Source organism: Strix aluco, chromosome 21 (genome assembly GCF_031877795.1).
Source record: "Strix aluco isolate bStrAlu1 chromosome 21, bStrAlu1.hap1, whole genome shotgun sequence".
In the NCBI taxonomy this organism is placed as follows: domain Eukaryota; kingdom Metazoa; phylum Chordata; class Aves; order Strigiformes; family Strigidae; genus Strix; species Strix aluco.
This window is the reverse complement of record NC_133951.1, coordinates 4880526-4902565: the sequence shown is the minus strand read 5'-3', so window position 1 is coordinate 4902565 and position 22040 is coordinate 4880526. Positions and strand designations below refer to the sequence as shown.

Below are 22040 nucleotides of genomic sequence, written 5' to 3'. Positions count from 1 at the left end.
TAGGAGAGGAGATAAAGATCTACCCATGCAACACAGCCACAACCCTGCCTGGCATCCCTCTGTCCTGTGCCCAAGTTAATTTCGGATGCTCCTTTTCAATCCTGCTCCTGTGTCTGGGCTGCCATCCCTCTCCTTGTCCCGCTCCAGGGGAATCTCCAGGACGCTGCCGGCCAGCTGCCGGCCCTCCGTGACCAGACGGCGTCGGACAGTGACATGGTAGGGCCGCGCGCACGCCCGGATCCTGCTCCGGGAAGGAGGCGGCTGCATGCCCGGGGCACCGGTGCACCCAGTCCCTCCGTGGCAGGGCACGGTCCCAGCAGGGCTGGGCAGCGATGCTGGAGGGGGTCAGTGCTCCTGTGGGTGCCATCTCACCCGGCTCCGTGGCCAGGGTTGACCCCCTAATCCCTTTTCTCCCCAGAAAAAGCTGAAGGAAAGGCTGAGCCTCTACCCAGCCCCGGAGGAGGTGAGCAACATGGTGCGCTGGGAGGTGCTGGAGGATTGCCTGGTGGGCAGCAAAGCAGGAGGAGGAGAAGGAGGAGGAGTAGGAGGACGAGAAGGCCGAGGTCTGTCCGTGGTGAGTGCTGGGGCATCCCGGCTATGGGAGTGGGACTCAGCAGAACCGCAGCCCCCGGGGCCTCGGCGGAGGTTTGCTCAGCACTTCTCTTCCCTGTGCATCCCGCCGGGAGGCAGGACCTGGCACCAGCAGAGCCAGGGCCAGCTCCTCGGCTGCCCCAACAGAGACCTCCTCATCGTCCTCATCGTCTGTGCCACCGACAGCCCCCAACAGCCCCTCCGTGGGGCAAGGGAGCGCCCGAAACCCTTGGGGTGACCGCCCAGCCCCCTGTCCTTGCTCAACGTTGGGCAGGACCACGGCTCCCTGCCCCTCCTGGTCTCTCTGGGGCTGGTAGGTGGGAGCCGGGGGCAGCGGAAGGGACATTTTGGGGCAAACCCCAGCATTCTGCACCATGAGATGGTTTCCAAATCCTACCTGGGGCTGCTGCTCCTGAAATGAAGGCGCAGCCCATTAGGCTGGGAAGCGGGTCTGGTCCAGCAGCTCTGGGAGTACAGAATCCCCATTGCTGGAGAGAAGAATGCCTTGCTGTTGTGTCAGGTGGCATCGGCAGGGGGTTTGCTGATCTCCAGGATCGGCTGCTGAAATGACTCTGCAGGCACAGAGGTGGCCAAAGGACTAAAGGGACTGGGGAGGGGCCGTGCGGCTGGGGCGCCCGGGGGTCCCTGTGGGTTGGGCAGTCTCTGCCTTTGGGGTACTTGAGTTTGGCTCCGTGAGCTGGGGGGTTTGAGGACAGGGCGGGTGGCCCTTGCCGCTGCACTTCCGCCCATAAACCTGCTCCCCTTTGCCTCCTCTTCGCAGGATGGCAGTGAGGGCCAGGCTGCCCCCGCCGAGCCCCCCACTGCAGACATGGACGCCCCGCATGGGGCAAGCTCAGCGCTGGGACTGAAGGGACCAGGGCCACAGCCTGCACCCAGGACCAGCAAAGGGACCAGCAAGGGGACTCCGCAGACACAGCCTGGCTCCCCGGGGACGCAGAGAGCACCAGTGGCCCCTGAGAAGGGGGCAGGTGCTTCCTCAGATGAGGCAAAGACTTGTGATGCCCGTGCCACCACCCTGGAGACACAGACAGGATCCCCTGGCATCAAGACCACTACGCTGGGGACAGAGTCAGGGGCCCCTGACAGCCAGACCTCCACCCCAGGGGCACAGCCAGGGGCCTCTGACACCCAGAGCGCTACCCCAGGGGTGCAGCCAAGTACCCCCAGCACCCAAACCACCACCCCAGGGGGTGCAGCCAGGGATCGCCAGCACCGAAACGGTGGAGGCTCTCTGCCAGATCGGGCAGCTCAGCCACCCCTGTGCCAGCCTGAAGGAGCAGGTGGCCCAGCTGGAAGCCAGCAAGCCAGACCACGCCGAGCTTGAGAAGCTGCGCCTGCTCTTCTCGGAGGGAGGTAGGAGCCCCTGGGGGGGCTGGCAGGGGGGTGTTTGGCATGGGGACACCCTGGGCTGGGGGCTCATTGTGCTCAGAGCCTGGCCTCAAGGGCGAGACCCCCTCTCACTGACAGCATGTCCCCTCGGACCACATCTAGACAAGGAGAGCATCACCAGCGTCCTGGCCGACCTCCAGGGCCGGGTGTCCTCGCTGCAGGGCCTGACCAGTGACCTGCAGGGCGAGAATGGGAAGGTGAGCTGGCAGCAGTCCCTGGGGGGGCTGCGGGGATGCCAGGGGGGAGTTGGGCAGGGAGGAGGCAGCTGAAGGGCCCCTGGGCTGGGACAACAGAGGGGGCTGTGCCCTGACTCATCCACCACTGCCTTTCCAGATCAGGCAGCTGGAAGATGCCGTCGGAAAGCTGGAGGTAGCTGGAGCCAACTGGAAAGGGGATGTCAGCGACCAGATCACCCTGCAACTGGGGTAAAAGGACGGGACAGGGTTTCCCTACCCTGCAGGAGGAGCCCGGGGGGACAAGGGACACCCCCTGAGCGGCCCTGTGGAGGCTAAGCCTGCCTGTGCCCCTGTCTCACTGAGCAGGTCCACGCTGCAGGAGATGAGGTATAAGCTGAAGGAGCTGGAAGAGCAGCAGGAGATGACCAAGGCCACGCTGGAGCGGTTGGTGGCCAAGACGGCTGACGAGCTGCAGGAGCAGGTGAGGTCCAGGGGCAGCGCTCCCACCGCCACAGCTCGGTGGGGTGGTCCTGGAGGGGTTTCCAGCCACATCCCCTGGCTGGCTGGGGCCATCGAGCCTCCACAGCACCCGGATTTGTTGACTGCATCCACCTCATCTCAGAGCCGACTCCTTCTCCCCTTCCTGCAGCTGGGCGAGCCGAGGGCGATGGTGGCGAGCACAGGGCAGGAGCAGGCAGAGGCGCAGGCAGCGTGCCCCGCCTGCAGCGGGGACATCCGCAAGCAGGTGGGGCAGCTCCTGCAGTGCTACGAGAAGCTCCAGGAGGTGGTGGACAATTTCATGTCGCAGCAGGCAGTGGGCAAGGTGGTAAGACGGCTGCCAGGGAGGAGCCAGGTAAGGAGATGCCGGCATGGGGGGCTTGGGAGGTTGCCAGCACCCCCCCAGCTGGTTGTGCTTCGCTGTAATGTGGAGGAGCCCCTCACCGCCTCCCAGATTGGTTCGTACAAGTGAGCAGCACGGAAGGAATTTAAAGCCTTGATGCAAATGTCCTGTTGGCACTGAGAGCCCATGGCCACCGGGCAAGTAAGCCGGGTCTGTCCCCACGGGGGCAGCCAGCCCCCCCCCTTGCACGGCACCGCCTTGTCATCTTCCTCCCTGAAGCAGGACGAGGAGTGCTGAAGCTGCTGAAGCGCATCCAGGCCACCGTCACGCAGGTGCAAGGGGACTACGAGAAGCTCAACTCTGTCACCGGGAACCTCCTGAATGACCATCACCAGAAGGAGAAAGATATGGAGGTAGGTGGCTGAAACCCCCTCGGGGTCAGAGCATCCTCCAGGCAGACCCCAGGCTGGGGACCACAAGGGATTTGTCTGCACCCCCCCAAACCTTGCAGCCCTGTGGAGGTTCAATGTACCTTTCCTGGAGGTTTGGGTGAGGTGGGGGGAGCGGGGGTTGCTCAGCTGGCCAGGAGGCAGCTCCAACCCTGCCGCGGTGCCATGGGATGCTTTTCTGTGTTGGAAGGCTCTGTTCCGGTCCCTGGAGAGGCTGGAGAAGGAGAAAGCAAACAAGGAAGACCTGGTGCTGGGGATTGATGTGGTATGGCCTTGGGGGGTCCTGGCACCACCCAAGGGGGTGCTGGGCAGGGTGACAAACACCCCTTGTGCCTTGGGGGCTCAGTGGCAGAACTGGCCTGGGGGAGGGAGGATTTCCAGACTGGCTGTGGCTCCTTCCCCAGGTGCCTCTGTCTTCCCCTGGGTCCCTTCAGCTGGTGTGACCAACCCCACGGGGGTGATGGGGCGAGTGGGGCCACGTAGCCACTTCTCCCCTGTCCTCCTGCCACGAGCTGGCCCTGCCCGTCATCCCGCCATCCTTTCCTCACTGCTCTCCTGCCTTTCCCCGCTGCTAGAAAGCAGACAAAACCGCCCTGGCCGGCAAAGTGAGTCGCACCCAGTTTGAGGCGAGCATGGAGCGGCTGAATGAGCATGATGCAGGAGACGCTGAGCCGGGTGGCGGGGCAGGAGCAGGGCTGGCACCAGGTCCAGCGGCAGCTCAGTGAAGAGATGGACTCCAAGGTGAGGGGGTGGCACGTCCCCGCTGCGCAAAACTGGCACCTTCGGGGCTTGGCAGCCTACGGCAGCATCCCTCTGAGGATCCGCCCTCCTGGCTTTTCGTGGGGAACATGATGTCCCCAGCCCGGGGCAGCTGGCTGAGGGTGTGTGTCTGTCCGTAGCTGGACCGCCTGGAGCTGGGGTCTTTCCGGCAGCAGCTGGAGGAGCACTGGAGGAGCATCCTGGAGCAGCTCAAGGAGAAGGAGCCGCTGACGGAGGCTGACGATGCAGCTGGGATGAAGAAGTGAGTGCGATGGGGGTGGCGATGGCTTCTGCTCCCACCGGTAGCAGGCTCCCGATGTTAAAGGAGGCACGAGGAGGGGGACCTGCAGGATGGAGCCCTCCCGAACCAAAACTGGGATGTGGGTGCAAAGGTTTTCTGGAGCAAGGGTGGGGAACGGCGACTCGTCCCCCTGGGCAGGGCTGTGACACGCGGCGCCGCAGAGCTGGGTTGTGACCTGCCCTCCTGGCGAGGGGCGGGGGGGTAATTAGCGCTGACGAAGTGATGAAACCGGTGTGAGGGCTGGTTGGGATGGCAGCTACGGGTGCCTGCGCCCTTCGCCTCCCATCCCTGCCTGCCCTGGGCAGCCACAGGCAGCTGCCAGGTTTCGGAGGTGCCCGCAGGACCGAGGCGAGCGTGTCCCTGTCCTCGGGGCAGCTGTGACAAAACTCATCCTGAAAAATGTGGGAATCCTGCATCCCCCAGGCCCGGCGTTTGTACCCCAGCAAGAGGTACAGGAACAGCCCCATTCTGTCCTTGCTGGTACCCCCAGTTCCCATGGGACTGGGGTGCTGTGCGTGCCTGTGGGCGTAGTTCCCATAATGGTGGTTTTTGGGTGCTCCCCTCAGTGGATTCTCCGGTGCCTAATATGAGGTGGAGCTTTTTCCCAAGCGGGAGCCCACAACCAACTGCTCTCCCCCATCGTAGCCCCTTGATTTTGTAGTCAGCCGGTGGGTTGTGACCTTGTTGGGGCGGGGTGGGGGGTAAGCCAGGCTCAAAACCCTGCGGTTTCCCCCCGCAAATACCATAACTCATTACAATGAAGTGCCCAGCACCTTGCTGCTGCCTGCCAGCTGCCTGCCTGTGTGCAGGCAGGGCTGTATCCCCCCCCAGGAACTCACCCAGGCCTTTCCCCCCCCCGCCAGGCAGCTGCTGGCCCATTTCCACTGCCTGTCCTGCGACCGGCCCCCTCAGCATGCTGGCGCCTGGCCCGTGAGTACCGTCCGGCACCGGTGCATCGGGGGGTGCGTGGGTGATTCGGAGGGGAGATGGGTGCTGGCAGTGCCCCGCTGTGCCCGGCACGGGGGTTAGGGTGTCTGCCTGGGGGGGTGCAGCCCTCCTGAGCCCCTCCCTGGGGGCAGTGGGATGCCAATGGGGTACAAGCCTGTGGGTTTTGGGGCACTGCCCCGAGCTGGGGTGGGTCGTGTGTCCCCTGTCACCCACCCACGGCTCCTGCCCTCCCCAGGCACATCGCGGCCATCCCGTCCAGGCCACCGCTCCCCCCCCCACCTTGCCGGGCGCTCCCATACTGTCGTGGAGCTGGAGCAAACACCGCAGCACAGCCACAGGTATGGGACACGGGGACCCGGCCCCTGGGGTGCAGGTTGGCCCTGCCCTGGAGAGGGAGAGCCCTTCCCAGGGTGGGGCTGAAGGGATGCAGGGCGGCCCTGGGCAGGGCAGGGGAGCAGAGATGTGCTGCAGAGGGGTCAGCTGTGCTTGTCCCCGGTCTGTGGCGTTTTACAGCCCTCCCTGCGCTGCCCTATCTAGCCCAGGTCTGTGTCTCAGTGGTGCTGAAGCCACATGTGATGAGCTGTGTCTGGTCTCAGCCTGACCTCAGGCTTCACTGGGGAGTCAGCTGCCTCCTGTGAAACAAGTCACCGAAATTAAACACTGCAGCTGGGACAGCCCAGCTCCTGCCTCCCGGTGTCCCTCGCGTAGGGTGCAGGGACCTGCCATGGCCATGAGCAGCTCACCAGGGCCACGGGGAAAGAGCAGATCCAGCACAGCTGGACAGGCGTGGGTCTCCTTCAGCAGTCGGAGGGCACCCGGGAGGGACATACCCCACCGGGGGAGCACCCCGCAGCCCCCTCCCTGGCATAGTAGGGTGAAGCACGGGGTGCCACGGTGCCGGGTGCTGAGCATCCCTGTGCTCCGTCCCACAGGGAGCGGGTGGGCGAGTGCAGGTACCCCCCGCGTGCCGCGGCAATGCGGGGGCCGGCACACCCTCACCCACCCGCTGCAGCGCTGCCCGCACCCCCCAGCCCCACCCGCCCAGCACCCCGCGGCCGCTCCAGCCCCCGCACCCTGCTCCCCATCAAGGTAAGGATGACGAAGGTAGGGATACAGCGGGGGCAAGCGAGGCTGGGAGGGTGATGCTGAGCATCCAGGGTGGGGGTGGGGGGATCCGTGCCTCAGTTTCCCCAGGGGGAGCTGGGTGGGGGGGTTTGCCTGGGCATGCTGATTTGGGCCCCGTGTTTCAGCCAACCCCCTCTCTCCTTCCCAGCACGACGAGACGGAGCTGTCGGGCCAGGATGGGCCACATCTACAGGGGCCGGCGGGTCAGGCAGCTGCCTGTGCTCGTGGGCAAGGAGGGTACGGCTGGGCCACGCTTGGGGAGGGGATCTGGCGGGGGTGTGAACTGGGCAGTGGAGTGGGCAGGGTGCCCGCGGGGGTGCCAGGTTTTCCCCCCTTTCCCCTCCGTGCGTTCTCCCTGGCTCCCCCCAGCCCAGCTCCCTCTGCTCCCTCCTGCCAGACTTCCCCAGGGCCAAGCCCAAGCTGTCCCCGAGGCAGTGGGATGCCAAGGACACCAGCCGCCTGCTCTCCCGGCCCCAGAGCACTGCGTCGTCGCTCAGCCAGCCAGGTACGGCCCTGCCAGGGCACCGGGGTGGGGGGAGAGGGCACCCTGCTGTGTCCTGGTGGGTGGGGGCAAGCAGGGTGGGATGGGGGTTTGGGGTGGAGTGGGGTGGAAGCAGGATGGAGGGGGAGGACGGGAAGATGGGGCAATCGATCCCCATGTTGGAGCCAGAGCAAGGTGGAGGGACGTGGCGGGGTGGTCCTGGCCACTGTGGGACAACAGCCTGTCTGCTTCAGGGTGGGGGCCAGGACCCCGTTGCTGGGTGTCTCTGGCCAGGCAGGTGCCCATGGGCGGTGCCTGCCCCAGGGGCTGCAGGGGGGCTAAACCCCTGCCCCTCGCCCCCAGGCATCCCCACCTCGCCAGAGCACAGGCCAGCCTCCTCCCACGGCCGCCTCTCCCAGGCACGGGGGCTCCTCGTGCCCCTCCAGCCCTCGTGGGACGGATCCAGCACCCCGGAAGCCAGGCAGGACCGGGGGGTCCCCCGACCGAAGCCCCACCACCCCGGCCACCGAGCAGGCGAGCAAGCATCTCTGGCCAGCAGCAATAAAGGGCGATGGGCAGCCAAGCACCTGCGTGGCCTGAGCGGGGTGGCCCTGGGCTGGGATCTTCCCATCATGCATAAGGAGGGGTCGCAGCATCCCTTGTCCTGCGGCCACGTGTGGCCAGAGGAGCTGAAACCAGCCCCTGTCCAACCCCCCTCCCAGGGTCTGCGCAGGCCCCCGTGCTGCCACGCTCTCCCTGACACCCCCTGGCCTCCATGAACCCCTTTTTGGCCCCTGACAGGGAGCTTGTGGCCCCCAAAAGGGTCTGGGGGAGCCCCACACTAAAGCAGGAGGATGATGACGCTCCGTTGCTGCTGAAGGTGGTGGGAGATGGGGACCGCGGTGGGAAGGGTGGCAGCAGGACACGGCTTTAACGCCGAAAGGGAATCCCCCCCCCAAGCCCGCTGGCTGGCTATCGCTTATCCCGCGGGATGAGCATCACTGAGCAGGTTTCCTTATCTGCTCATGGATTGTCACCCCCTTGTCCCTCTTCCAACGCTGCCATTGATGGAAAGAGGAAGGCACAGACCTGCCATGGTGTGTGCTTGGGGGCTGCCCTGTGGAAAAACTGCTCCCCTGGTAGATCTTCTCCCCAGATTCGGGCGAGGGGGGGGGAGCACCCAAACCTCCCCCCCCCACAATGGCAGACCCCAACCCTGCCCACCCCGCTGCAGTCTCCAGGCACCTTAGCCCCCAGGGAGCCCCCCCTGCCGGGGATGTTTCCCCTGGTGGGTTTGGTTTTTTCAGGGGAAAAATAGGTGCTAAATACCCGCGTTGGGGGTGCCCAGGTGGATCCAGCAGGATCTGGGATTCCCTCAGTGCCACCTCCAGTGGGATAACTGGGAGCACTCAGAGCAAACTGGTCACCACTAGAATAGAGCCAGCAGAGGACCATCTTGTACCCCGGGAGGGGGGGTCAGGCATTGATGGGCTTAAAAACACCCCCCACCCCCTGGGACTAATTGCATTTGCAGGATTTGGCCCACCTGGGGCTGAGCCCTTTGGTGCGTGTGCGCGTGTGTGTGTGTCCCCAGCTCACCCCCTCTCCCACCCACTGTTCCCATTTGCTGCTGCTGGGACCCAGCTGCACCCTATAAACACCAACCCCCCCCCCCCCCCATGAGCACCCAGCCCCATGTCCCTTTTTGGGTGCTGCCTGTGCTGCTGGAGCAGGTGAGGAGCCCCAGCTGGGGCATTTTTTCCCTTTTTTCCTTTTTCCTTCTGGGGGTCTCCCTGTTCCCTGGGGGATGATTTGCTGTTGTGCTTTTGAGCCCCCCCAGCCCTTGCTGCCATCTCTGGAGCTGCTGCGTTCCCATTTTGGGCTTTTTTTTTACCCCAGTTGCTTGGTGTGTGAGCAGTGTGGCAAGGGCGGGGGGGGGTGCCGTGTTCTTATTCAATTTTAATTGAGTTTGGATATTTAAGCACAAAGCCAGGGGCTGGTGCGTTGTTTGGAGTCGTTAGAAGGGGGGTGGCACAGCAAGTGGCTTGTGAGGTCAGGGCCTGGGGCTGAGCAGTGTCCTGGGCCTGGGGGGAAAGGAGTTGGTGGCCAGCGAGCCCCCACCCATGGCCCTTCCTGCAGTGGGGGACACTGAAAAGGCATCACCCCCCCCCCACCTCAGAGCAGGGTTTGCCTAAAAGCCTGGCAGCCCTGAGTATCGCAGGGCTGAGGCCTGGGGGCCTCATCACACGGGTGGGTGATGGCGCTGGGGAGGGGGCCACAAGCTGCCGGGGGGTGGGTTGCAAACCGCAGTATTTTGTGAGGGTGCAGGATGGGGTTTGGGCTGCACCCCAGGACATGGGGGTCCTCGCTGTGCTCACATGGCCCCCCCATGGCTCCGGGGTCTCCCCTTCCCTCTGCTCCCCCCTTCGGGGATGGCAGCGGTGGCTTCTGCAGGCAGAGCGCAGGCAGAGCGCGGGCAGCACGTGGGACTCGGCGCAGCCTCCTGGGGGGGGCCTGTCCCCACTGGTAATGCTGCGGCTTGGGGGGGGGCTCACGCCCATTCTCGGTGCCCTTGCTAGGGATGTGCTCCAGCAAAGAGAAAAGGCAGGGACTGTGATCAGAGACAGAGAGTATTTGTCGATCAGATAAAGGGTGGGAGCCTGGGTGTGTGCATGTCTGTCTGGCGGGATTTACGCCAAGTCTGCGATTAGCGAGATCCTGTGAAGTAGGCACAGAGATGAGCTGTGCCATGTAAGGGCCAAACCCGAGAGGGTCAGCAGAAGATAACGCAGAGGAAGACGACGACCCCCCTAGCAACAAAAGGCGCAGCCGCAGCTGAAACCAAAAAGGCCCCGTCAGCCCAGAACCTGAAGATTCTAACAAGAGACTGCCAAAGAGGAGGGGCGCGCGCCGTTGGCGGAGCAGCGACTCCCCGGCCGCCCAGCGCTGCTTTACTTGCTCAAGCGCTAATAAATTTATAAGTCACTTGATTTGGCTTCTGAAAGTGATTTTCCCCAATTTATAACAGCTTAATTAAAGCAGCAGGCTTCTGCACCTGGGAATGCTGTTTCTTCCTGCCAGTGATCATCTCGCCTTCACCATGTGGTACTCGCAGCGAAATAAAAGTGCAGGACAGACTGTTTGGCTGATGAACTTGCTTCCCCCCCACTCCTCAGGGTTCTCTGATAGTCTTGTTTTATAAAAATTGTGGTTGCTCTGGGTTTTTTTCTCTTTTTTCTTTATTCCCCCCCGCCCCCCCCAAGCTGCAGATACTACAAGCAGCACTTTGTGGATCACTCGGGCTCGAAGATTTTTCCCAGTGTTTGAATACTTCCTGGGGCTGTCTGGATGCCTGTGTTTAGCTGCGTTTCTTTTTTTTCCCCGCTCTCGCGGCTCTTTGCTTCGGTGCAAGGTGCGAGAAATCTGTGTGTTGATGCAGTCAGCAGCAGCCTTCCACCATTGCCACGTCTGAGGGAGAGGGTAAAATCTGTCATGCTTTTGACACCTCAGCCAATAACTCAATGAGGTGCTTCCTTTGCCGGGACTGGGCTTGTCTGGGAGAGTTTCAGGGGGGAGCAGGGTGCCGGACGGGCAGGATGGTCCTCTGTGCGCGGCGCAGCCACGGGCTGCAGGGAGCTGCGTCAAAATATTCGACGTCACCAGTTGTATTTTGGTGTCGTCACAGTGGCAAAGGCAGCGGGGAGCCTGGGCCCGGCCCGCCGCCGGGGCCGCCGCGTCGCCTGGCAACGGGAGGCGCTGCGTTATCCCGCCCTGTAAACACGGGCACGTGGGCAGCGGGCTCGGCCAATGGGCAGCGGGCAGCGGGCGGGTGGTGGCCAATGAGGAAAGGAAGGGCGGGCTCAGGGTGAGGGGCGGGGCTAGGGGAGAGCAGAGCGGCGGCGGGGACGGACGAGTAAGGTTGGGGGTGCGGGCTCGGGAGAGGGGGACTGGGGGGACTGGGGGGGACTGGGGGGGACTGGGGGGGGCCCGGGGCGCCCGGGGGGCTGGTGAGAAAGTGAGGCGGGGGGCAGGGGCAGGGGCAGGCAGAGCTGGGTATGAGGCTGGGGGTGGCCGGGGAAGGAGACACCCCTCCCTCTCCCCCAGACAGCCCTGCCCTCGGGGGGTCACCGTGGTCACCCGCCCCCCCGCCGCTTCGACCACTTTCTGTGGTGAGGAGGAGGAGGGCGGCTGCCCATCCCTCCCAGCCGCCCAGGTCCCCTCCAGGCAAAAGGGGTGCTGTCGTGTCCCCCCCCGCTCAGGCTCTGTGTTTTCGGGCAGGGCAGCAGCCATGGCCGCACTCAGCCTGTCCCAGCTTGCTGGACGTCGCCATCGGGGACGCCCCAGGTCGGGGCTGTCAACTTCACGGCGCTGCACAGCCTGCTGCAGGCCGTGCTCAGGCACCTGGGCCTGCAGGACCTGCCTGCCCTGGGGCGAGGGCACAGCCCGACCCCCCTCCTGGGGCGGGACCAGCCCCCCGAGGGCACCCCCCAGAGAAGAAGGGGGACAGGGCGGAGGCCCAGGCACAGAGTCGCTCACCCCCGCGAAGGACCCGCTGCAGGGGACCGTGAGCACTCCCCAGGACGCCTCCGTGGCTGCTGACGTGGGGCAGATGAAGATAAAGATTGAAGAGAATGAGAGCAGCATCTCCAAGGTAGAGGCTCTTCCCCGTTCCCTGGGTGCCCCCCCGTGAGACACCCCTCCTCTGGGGTCTGCACCACCATTGTGGTGCCCTTAGGTCTGGTTTAAGCCTGAGCTCGAGGTGGTATGTGGGGCTTACACTGTGGGAAAGGGATGGAGTTTTGGGGAGAAAGAGCTGGGGCTGAAATGCTGCTCCAGTTGCTCTGGGTTCTCCCCAAGTTGCCATCAGCAAGTCGTGGGTCCAGTAGAGCACCCGGTGCCCTCGGCTCCAGCAGCCAGAGGCTCAGCACCTGTGGAGATCCAGCCCTACCACTCTCCATCCCTCCCTTCCCCACTCCTGAGCCACAGCCAGGTACGGCACCCGCTCCTCAGGCAGCTGAGAGGCTCCATCAGCACCTCATGGGCCTCATCTCCCCAGCCCAAATCCCCTTGGCTTGCCCGAGGGCTAGACCCAGCCCTGGTGGGGACCGGAGAGGGGGCCTCATCCTGCACAACGCTGAGCCGTTTGGGGCTGCGAGCATCCCCAGTGGGAAGAAATAAGCTCAGGTTCAAGGAAACGTCACCTTGGGTGCTGCAGGGCCGGATCCTGCTGGGGCTGGGACATGTAGGGAGAAGGCAGCAGGGAGGGTTTCCCCGGGTGGCTGAGCTCACCCTCCTCGGGCAGGCCCCTGCTTGATCGCTCCCCGCTTCGTTAGCCGCGGTTGCCGCTGCCCTCGCGGGCCAGGCTGTGGTTGAGAGGGTGGCAGCAGCTCTTTGCCCTTTGGATCGGCTTCAGTAGTCTTGCCCAGAGCCCGGTGTGGGGGGGCAGGGCTGGATCTGTCCCCGCTTACTTGGGCTGTGGCAGTGGGCCCCCCCCGGGGCAGGGTTGGGGGGGGGGGGGGGGTCTCTGGGGAGCTGCTGCCCCTTCTTGGCTGCTGAAGGTGTGATGAATGGTAAGTGCTGCCCGCAGTGCCCCCGGAACTCACCCCCGCCACTGCCCTCTCTCAGGCCGTGGCTCTCTCCCAGGATCTCCTCGAGGAGATCGGCGGGATGAAGGCGGCGCAGTCCCGCATGGAGTGAGGACATTCGGATGATCCGCGAGACGCTTGGCATGGTGAGCTGCTGCCGGTGTCCCAGGAGGCAGCTGGGCCCTCACCCCCCTCCCTGCCTCTGTGTCACCCTGCACCCCTGCCCCACGGCCCTGGGTGTCACCCGGCGTGAAGGGTGCCAGGAGGGAAGAGCAGGAAGGGTGTCCCAAGGCTGAAGAGGTAACTGCATGCACCAACCAAAGTGACGCTAAGACATTTTTTAACTAAGCAGCTGTAAAGAAAGAAACATGGGTGCTAAGAAGGAGAGGAGATAAAGATCTACCCATGCAACACAGCCACAACCCTGCCTGGCATCCCTCTGTCCTGTGCCCAAGTTAATTTTCGGATGCTCCTTTTCAATCCTGCTCCTGTGTCTGGGCTGCCATCCCTCTCCTTGTCCCGCTCCAGGGGAATCTCCAGGACGCTGCCGGCCAGCTGCCGGCCCTCCGTGACCAGACGGCGTCGGACAGTGACATGGTAGGGCCGCGCGCACGCCCGGATCCTGCTCCGGGAAGGAGGCGGCTGCATGCCCGGGGCACCGGTGCACCCAGTCCCTCCGTGGCAGGGCACGGTCCCAGCAGGGCTGGGCAGCGATGCTGGAGGGGGTCAGTGCTCCTGTGGGTGCCATCTCACCCGGCTCCGTGGCCAGGGTTGACCCCCTAATCCCTTTTCTCCCCAGAAAAAGCTGAAGGAAAGGCTGAGCCTCTACCCAGCCCCGGAGGAGGTGAGCAACATGGTGCGCTGGGAGGTGCTGGAGGATTGCCTGGTGGGCAGCAAAGCAGGAGGAGGAGAAGGAGGAGGAGTAGGAGGACGAGAAGGCCGAGGTCTGTCCGTGGTGAGTGCTGGGGCATCCCGGCTATGGGAGTGGGACTCAGCAGGACCGCAGCCCCCGGGGCCTCGGCGGAGGTTTGCTCAGCACTTCTCTTCCCTGTGCATCCCGCCGGGAGGCAGGACCTGGCACCAGCAGAGCCAGGGCAGCTCCTCGGCTGCCCCAACAGAGACCTCCTCATCGTCCTCATCGTCTGTGCCACCGACAGCCCCCAACAGCCCCTCCGTGGGGCAAGGGAGCGCCCGAAACCCTTGGGGTGACCGCCCAGCCCCCTGTCCTTGCTCAACGTTGGGCAGGACCACGGCTCCCTGCCCTCCTGGTCTCTCTGGGGCTGGTAGGTGGGAGCCGGGGGCAGCGGAGGGACATTTTGGGGCAAACCCCAGCATTCTGCACCATGAGATGGTTTCCAAATCCTACCTGGGGCTGCTGCTCCTGAAATGAAGGCGCAGCCCATTAGGCTGGGAAGCGGGTCTGGTCCAGCAGCTCTGGAGTACAGAATCCCATTGCTGGAGAGAAGAATGCCTTGCTGTTGTGTCAGGTGGCATCGGCAGGGGGTTTGCTGATCTCCAGGATCGGCTGCTGAAATGACTCTGCAGGCACAGAGGTGGCCAAAGGACTAAAGGGACTGGGGAGGGGCCGTGCGGCTGGGGCGCCCGGGGGTCCCTGTGGGTTGGGCAGTCTCTGCCTTTGGGGTACTTGAGTTTGGCTCTGTGAGCTGGGGGGTTTGAGGACAGGGCGGGTGGCCCTTGCCGCTGCACTTCCGCCCATAAACCTGCTCCCCTTTGCCTCCTCTTCGCAGGATGGCAGTGAGGGCCAGGCTGCCCCCGCCGAGCCCCCCACTGCAGACATGGACGCCCCGCATGGGGCAAGCTCAGCGCTGGGACTGAAGGGACCAGGGCCACAGCCTGCACCCGGGACCAGCAAGGGGACTCCGCAGACACAGCCTGGCTCCCCGGGGACGCAGAGAGCACCAGTGGCCCCTGAGAAGGGGGCAGGTGCTTCCTCAGATGAGGCAAAGACTTGTGATGCCCGTGCCACCACCCTGGAGACACAGACAGGATCCCCTGGCATCAAGACCACTACGCTGGGGACAGAGTCAGGGGCCCCTGACAGCCAGACCTCCACCCCAGGGGCACAGCCAGGGGCCTCTGACACCCAGAGCGCTACCCCAGGGGTGCAGCCAAGTACCCCCAGCACCCAAACCACCACCCCAGGGGTGCAGCCAGGGATCGCCAGCACCGAAACGGTGGAGGCTCTCTGCCAGATCGGGCAGCTCAGCCACCCCTGTGCCAGCCTGAAGGAGCAGGTGGCCCAGCTGGAAGCCAGCAAGCCAGACCACGCCGAGCTTGAGAAGCTGCGCCTGCTCTTCTCGGAGGGAGGTAGGAGCCCCTGGGGGGGCTGGCAGGGGGGTGTTTGGCATGGGGACACCCTGGGCTGGGGGCTCATTGTGCTCAGAGCCTGGCCTCAAGGGCGAGACCCCCTCTCACTGACAGCATGTCCCCTCGGACCACATCTAGACAAGGAGAGCATCACCAGCGTCCTGGCCGACCTCCAGGGCCGGGTGTCCTCGCTGCAGGGCCTGACCAGTGACCTGCAGGGCGAGAATGGGAAGGTGAGCTGGCAGCAGTCCCTGGGGGGGCTGCGGGGATGCCAGGGGGGAGTTGGGCAGGGAGGAGGCAGCTGAAGGGCCCCTGGGCTGGGACAACAGAGGGGGCTGTGCCCTGACTCATCCACCACTGCCTTTCCCAGATCAGGCAGCTGGAAGATGCCGTCGGAAAGCTGGAGGTAGCTGGAGCCAACTGGAAAGGGGATGTCAGCGACCAGATCACCCTGCAACTGGGGTAAAAGGACGGGACAGGGTTTCCTACCCTGCAGGAGGAGCCCGGGGGGACAAGGGACACCCCCTGAGCGGCCCTGTGGAGGCTAAGCCTGCCTGTGCCCCTGTCTCACTGAGCAGGTCCACGCTGCAGGAGATGAGGTATAAGCTGAAGGAGCTGGAAGAGCAGCAGGAGATGACCAAGGCCACGCTGGAGCGGTTGGTGGCCAAGACGGCTGACGAGCTGCAGGAGCAGGTGAGGTCCAGGGGCAGCGCTCCCACCGCCACAGCTCGGTGGGGTGGTCCTGGAGGGGTTTCCAGCCACATCCCCTGGCTGGCTGGGGCCATCGAGCCTCCACAGCACCCGGATTTGTTGACTGCATCCACCTCATCTCAGAGCCGACTCCTTCTCCCCTTCCTGCAGCTGGGCGAGCCGAGGGCGATGGTGGCGAGCACAGGGCAGGAGCAGGCAGAGGCGCAGGCAGCGTGCCCCGCCTGCAGCGGGGACATCCGCAAGCAGGTGGGGCAGCTCCTGCAGTGCTACGAGAAGCTCCAGGAGGTGGTGGACAATTTCATGTCGCAGCAGGCAGTGGGCAAGGTGGTAAGACGGCTGCCAGGGAGGAGCCAGGTAAGGAGATGCCGGCATGGGGGGCTTGGGAGGTTGCCAGCACCCCCCCAGCTGGTTGTGCTTCGCTGTAATGTGGAGGAGCCCCTCACCGCCTCCCAGATTGGTTCGTACAAGTGAGCAGCACGGAAGGAATTTAAAGCCTTGATGCAAATGTCCTGTTGGCACTGAGAGCCCATGGCCACCGGGCAAGTAAGCCGGGTCTGTCCCCACGGGGGCAGCCAGCCCCCCCCTTGCACGGCACCGCCTTGTCATCTTCCTCCCTGAAGCAGGACGAGGAGCTGCTGAAGCTGCTGAAGCGCATCCAGGCCACCGTCACGCAGGTGCAAGGGGACTACGAGAAGCTCAACTCTGTCACCGGGAACCTCCTGAATGACCATCACCAGAAGGAGAAAGATATGGAGGTAGGTGGCTGAAACCCCCTCGGGGTCAGAGCATCCTCCAGGCAGACCCCAGGCTGGGGACCACAAGGGATTTGTCTGCACCCCCCCAAACCTTGCAGCCCTGTGGAGGTTCAATGTACCTTTCCTGGAGGTTTGGGTGAGGTGGGGGGAGCGGGGGTTGCTCAGCTGGCCAGGAGGCAGCTCCAACCCTGCCGCGGTGCCATGGGATGCTTTTCTGTGTTGGAAGGCTCTGTTCCGGTCCCTGGAGAGGCTGGAGAAGGAGAAAGCAAACAAGGAAGACCTGGTGCTGGGGATTGATGTGGTATGGCCTTGGGGGGTCCTGGCACCACCCAAGGGGGTGCTGGGCAGGGTGACAAACACCCCTTGTGCCTTGGGGGCTCAGTGGCAGAACTGGCCTGGGGGAGGGAGGATTTCCAGACTGGCTGTGGCTCCTTCCCCAGGTGCCTCTGTCTTCCCCTGGGTCCCTTCAGCTGGTGTGACCAACCCCACGGGGGTGATGGGGCGAGTGGGGCCACGTAGCCACTTCTCCCTGTCCTCCTGCCACGAGCTGGCCCTGCCCGTCATCCCGCCATCCTTTCCTCACTGCTCTCCTGCCTTTCCCCGCTGCTAGAAAGCAGACAAAACCGCCCTGGCCGGCAAAGTGAGTCGCACCCAGTTTGAGGCGAGCATGGAGCGGCTGAATGAGATGATGCAGGAGACGCTGAGCCGGGTGGCGGGGCAGGAGCAGGGCTGGCACCAGGTCCAGCGGCAGCTCAGTGAAGAGATGGACTCCAAGGTGAGGGGTGGCACGTCCCCGCTGCGCAAAACTGGCACCTTCGGGGCTTGGCAGCCTACGGCAGCGTCCCTCTGAGGATCCGCCCTCCTGGCTTTTCGTGGGGAACATGATGTCCCAGCCCGGGGCAGCTGGCTGAGGGTGTGTGTCTGTCCGTAGCTGGACCGCCTGGAGCTGGGGCCTTTCCGGCAGCAGCTGGAGGAGCACTGGAGGAGCATCCTGGAGCAGCTCAAGGAGAAGGAGCCGCTGACGGAGGCTGACGATGCAGCTGGGATGAAGAAGTGAGTGCGATGGGGGTGGCGATGGCTTCTGCTCCCACCGGTAGCAGGCTCCCGATGTTAAAGGAGGCACGAGGAGGGGGACCTGCAGGATGGAGCCCTCCCGAACCAAAACTGGGATGTGGGTGCAAAGGTTTTCTGGAGCAAGGGTGGGGAACGGCGACTCGTCCCCCTGGGCAGGGCTGTGACACGCGGCGCCGCAGAGCTGGGTTGTGACCTGCCCTCCTGGCGAGGGGCGGGGGGGTAATTAGCGCTGACGAAGTGATGAAACCGGTGTGAGGGCTGGTTGGGATGGCAGCTACGGGTGCCTGCGCCCTTCGCCTCCCATCCCTGCCTGCCCTGGGCAGCCACAGGCAGCTGCCAGGTTTCGGAGGTGCCCGCAGGACCGAGGCGAGCGTGTCCCTGTCCTCGGGGCAGCTGTGACAAAACTCATCCTGAAAAATGTGGGAATCCTGCATCCCCCAGGCCCGGCGTTTGTACCCCAGCAAGAGGTACAGGAACAGCCCCATTCTGTCCTTGCTGGTACCCCCAGTTCCCATGGGACTGGGGTGCTGTGCGTGCCTGTGGGCGTAGTTCCCATAATGGTGGTTTTTGGGTGCTCCCCTCAGTGGATTCTCCGGTGCCTAATATGAGGTGGAGCTTTTTCCCAAGCGGGAGCCCACAACCAACTGCTCTCCCCCATCGTAGCCCCTTGATTTTGTAGTCAGCCGGTGGGTTGTGACCTTGTTGGGGCGGGGTGGGGGGTAAGCCAGGCTCAAGACCCTGCGGTTCCCCCCGCAAATACCATAACTCATTACAATGAAGTGCCCAGCACCTTGCTGCTGCCTGCCAGCTGCCTGCCTGTGTGCAGGCAGGGCTGTATCCCCCCCCAGGAACTCACCCAGGCCTTTCCCCCCCCCGCCAGGCAGCTGCTGGCCCATTTCCACTGCCTGTCCTGCGACCGGCCCCTCAGCATGCTGGCGCCTGGCCCGTGAGTACCGTCCGGCACCGGTGCATCGGGGGGTGCGTGGGTGATTCGGAGGGGAGATGGGTGCTGGCAGTGCCCCGCTGTGCCCGGCACGGGGGTTAGGGTGTCTGCCTGGGGGGGTGCAGCCCTCCTGAGCCCCTCCCTGGGGGCAGTGGGATGCCAATGGGGTACAAGCCTGTGGGTTTTGGGGCACTGCCCCGAGCTGGGGTGGGTCGTGTGTCCCCTGTCACCCACCCACGGCTCCTGCCCTCCCCAGGCACATCGCGGCCATCCCGTCCAGGCCACCGCTCCCCCCCCACCTTGCCGGGCGCTCCCATACTGTCGTGGAGCTGGAGCAAACACCGCAGCACAGCCACAGGTATGGGACACGGGGACCCGGCCCCTGGGGTGCAGGTTGGCCCTGCCCTGGAGAGGGAGAGCCCTTCCCAGGGTGGGGCTGAAGGGATGCAGGGGCGGCCTGGGCAGGGCAGGGGAGCAGAGATGTGCTGCAGAGGGGTCAGCTGTGCTTGTCCCCGGTCTGTGGCGTTTTACAGCCCTCCCTGCGCTGCCCTATCTAGCCCAGGTCTGTGTCTCAGTGGTGCTGAAGCCACATGTGATGAGCTGTGTCTGGTCTCAGCCTGACCTCAGGCTTCACTGGGGAGTCAGCTGCCTCCTGTGAAACAAGTCACCGAAATTAAACACTGCAGCTGGGACAGCCCAGCTCCTGCCTCCCGGTGTCCCTCGCGTAGGGTGCAGGGACCTGCCATGGCCATGAGCAGCTCACCAGGGCCACGGGGAAAGAGCAGATCCAGCACAGCTGGACAGGCGTGGGTCTCCTTCAGCAGTCGGAGGGCACCCGGGAGGGACATACCCCACCGGGGAGCACCCGCAGCCCCCTCCCTGGCATAGTAGGGTGAAGCACGGGGTGCCACGGTGCCGGGTGCTGAGCATCCCTGTGCTCCGTCCCACAGGGAGCGGGTGGGCGAGTGCAGGTACCCCCGCGTGCCGCGGCAATGCGGGGGCCGGCACACCCTCACCCACCCGCTGCAGCGCTGCCCGCACCCCCAGCCCCACCCGCCCAGCACCCCGCGGCCGCTCCAGCCCCGCACCCTGCTCCCCATCAAGGTAAGGATGACGAAGGTAGGGATACAGCGGGGGCAAGCGAGGCTGGGAGGGTGATGCTGAGCATCCAGGGTGGGGGTGGGGGGATCCGTGCCTCAGTTTCCCCAGGGGGAGCTGGGTGGGGGGGTTTGCCTGGGCATGCTGATTTGGGCCCCGTGTTTCAGCCAACCCCCTCTCTCCTTCCCAGCACGACGAGACGGAGCTGTCGGGCCAGGATGGCCACATCTACAGGGGCCGGCGGGTCAGGCAGCTGCCTGTGCTCGTGGGCAAGGAGGGTACGGCTGGGCCACGCTTGGGGAGGGGATCTGGCGGGGGTGAACTGGGCAGTGGAGTGGGCAGGGTGCCCGCGGGGTGCCAGGTTTTCCCCCTTTCCCCTCCGTGCGTTCTCCCTGGCTCCCCCCAGCCCAGCTCCCTCTGCTCCCTCCTGCCAGACTTCCCCAGGGCCAAGCCCAAGCTGTCCCCGAGGCAGTGGGATGCCAAGGACACCAGCCGCCTGCTCTCCCGGCCCCAGAGCACTGCGTCGTCGCTCAGCCAGCCAGGTACGGCCCTGCCAGGGCACCGGGGTGGGGGGAGAGGGCACCCTGCTGTGTCCTGGTGGGTGGGGGCAAGCAGGGTGGGATGGGGGTTTGGGGTGGAGTGGGGTGGAAGCAGGATGGAGGGGGAGGACGGGAAGATGGGGCAATCGATCCCCATGTTGGAGCCAGAGCAAGGTGGAGGGACGTGGCGGGGTGGTCCTGGCCACTGTGGGACAACAGCCTGTCTGCTTCAGGGTGGGGGCCAGGACCCCGTTGCTGGGTGTCTCTGGCCAGGCAGGTGCCCATGGGCGGTGCCTGCCCCAGGGGCTGCAGGGGGGCTAACCCCTGCCCCTCGCCCCCAGGCATCCCCACCTCGCCAGAGCACAGGCCAGCCTCCTCCCACGGCCGCCTCTCCCAGGCACGGGGGCTCCTCGTGCCCCTCCAGCCCTCGTGGGACGGATCCAGCACCCCGGAAGCCAGGCAGGACCGGGGGTCCCCGACCGAAGCCCCACCACCCCGGCCACCGAGCAGGCGAGCAAGCATCTCTGGCCAGCAGCAATAAAGGGCGATGGGCAGCCAAGCACCTGCGTGGCCTGAGCGGGGTGGCCCTGGGCTGGGATCTTCCCATCATGCATAAGGAGGGGTCGCAGCATCCCTTGTCCTGCGGCCACGTGTGGCCAGAGGAGCTGAAACCAGCCCCTGTCCAACCCCCCTCCCAGGGTCTGCGCCGGCCCCGTGCTGCCACACTCTCCCTGACACCCCCTGGCCTCCATGAACCCCTTTTTGGCCCCTGACAGGGAGCTTGTGGCCCCCAAAAGGGTCTGGGGGAGCCCACACTAAAGCAGGAGGATGATGACGCTCCGTTGCTGCTGAAGGTGGTGGGAGATGGGGACCGCGGTGGGAAGGGTGGCAGCAGGACACGGCTTTAACGCCGAAAGGGAATCCCCCCCCCAAGCCCGCTGGCTGGCTATCGCTTATCCCGCGGGATGAGCATCACTGAGCAGGTTTCCTTATCTGCTCATGGATTGTCACCCCCTTGTCCCTCTTCCAACGCTGCCATTGATGGAAAGAGGAAGGCACAGACCTGCCATGGTGTGTGCTTGGGGGCTGCCCTGTGGAAAAACTGCTCCCCTGGTAGATCTTCTCCCCAGATTCGGGCGAGGGGGGGGAGCACCCAAACCTCCCCCCCACAATGGCAGACCCCAACCCTGCCCACCCCGCTGCAGTCTCCAGGCACCTTAGCCCCCAGGGAGCCCCCCCTGCCGGGGATGTTTCCCCTGGTGGGTTTGGTTTTTCAGGGGAAAAATAGGTGCTAAATACCCGCGTTGGGGGTGCCCAGGTGGATCCAGCAGGATCTGGGATTCCCTCAGTGCCACCTCCAGTGGGATAACTGGGAGCACTCAGAGCAAACTGGTCACCACTAGAATAGAGCCAGCAGAGGACCATCTTGTACCCCGGGAGGGGGGGTCAGGCATTGATGGGCTTAAAAACACCCCCCACCCCCTGGGACTAATTGCATTTGCAGGATTTGGCCCACCTGGGGCTGAGCCCTTTGGTGCGTGTGCGCGTGTGTGTGTCCCCAGCTCACCCCCTCTCCCACCCACTGTCCCATTTGCTGCTGCTGGGACCCAGCTGCACGCTATAAACACCAACCCCCCCCCCCCCCCCATGAGCACCCAGCCCCATGTCCCTTTTTGGGTGCTGCCTGTGCTGCTGGAGCAGGTGAGGAGCCCCAGCTGGGGCATTTTTTCCCTTTTTTCCTTTTTCCTTCTGGGGGTCTCCCTGTTCCCTGGGGGATGATTTGCTGTTGTGCTTTGAGCCCCCCCAGCCCTTGCTGCCATCTCTGGAGCTGCTGCGTTCCCATTTTGGGCTTTTTTTTTACCCCAGTTGCTTGGTGTGTGAGCAGTGTGGCAAGGGCGGGGGGGGTGCCGTGTTCTTATTCAATTT

At 64.6% G+C, this 22040-nt stretch overlaps 4 protein-coding genes and 1 long non-coding RNA gene across 6 annotated transcripts; all 5 read left to right on the top strand.

Annotated features, from left to right (window-relative positions):
• Positions 1–1377: 1377 nt before the first annotated feature.
• On the top strand, positions 1378–3253 carry LOC141932915 (glutamine-rich protein 2-like). Of its 2 annotated transcripts, XM_074847149.1 has the most exons (6): positions 1378–1769; positions 1813–1965; positions 2104–2198; positions 2335–2426; positions 2544–2658; positions 2827–3253. In XM_074847149.1, exons 1-6 carry the CDS (start codon positions 1421–1423, stop codon positions 3145–3147), a joined length of 1125 nt encoding a protein of 374 aa, XP_074703250.1. In that variant the 5' UTR covers positions 1378–1420; the 3' UTR covers positions 3148–3253. The 2 variants fall into 2 exon arrangements, with proteins under 2 accessions (XP_074703250.1, XP_074703249.1); XM_074847148.1 differs by having other exon boundaries at positions 2544–3253.
• An 865-nt stretch (positions 3254–4118) lies between these two features.
• On the top strand, positions 4119–6568 carry LOC141933268 (glutamine-rich protein 2-like). Its single transcript, XM_074847791.1, has 5 exons — positions 4119–4208; positions 4367–4488; positions 5391–5457; positions 5711–5813; positions 6408–6568. The coding sequence occupies exons 1-5, from the start codon at positions 4119–4121 to the stop codon at positions 6566–6568; spliced, it is 543 nt and encodes a 180-aa protein (XP_074703892.1).
• Positions 6569–6779: 211 nt separating this feature from the next.
• Positions 6780–7665, top strand: LOC141933203 (uncharacterized). Its single transcript, XR_012626023.1, has 3 exons — positions 6780–6837; positions 6998–7105; positions 7445–7665. It is a non-coding gene; the product is annotated as an uncharacterized LOC141933203 (long non-coding RNA).
• A 6797-nt stretch (positions 7666–14462) lies between these two features.
• On the top strand, positions 14463–16181 carry LOC141933267 (uncharacterized). Its single transcript, XM_074847790.1, has 5 exons — positions 14463–14994; positions 15109–15227; positions 15365–15456; positions 15573–15687; positions 15856–16181. Exons 1-5 carry the CDS (start codon positions 14463–14465, stop codon positions 16174–16176), a joined length of 1179 nt encoding a protein of 392 aa, XP_074703891.1. The 3' UTR covers positions 16177–16181.
• A 147-nt stretch (positions 16182–16328) lies between these two features.
• LOC141933095 (glutamine-rich protein 2-like) lies at positions 16329–20673 on the top strand. Its single transcript, XM_074847425.1, has 10 exons — positions 16329–16460; positions 16687–16761; positions 17071–17235; positions 17392–17513; positions 18415–18480; positions 18734–18835; positions 19428–19581; positions 19766–19853; positions 20010–20117; positions 20456–20673. Exons 1-10 carry the CDS (start codon positions 16455–16457, stop codon positions 20653–20655), a joined length of 1086 nt encoding a protein of 361 aa, XP_074703526.1. The 5' UTR covers positions 16329–16454; the 3' UTR covers positions 20656–20673.
• Positions 20674–22040: the final 1367 nt, after the last annotated feature.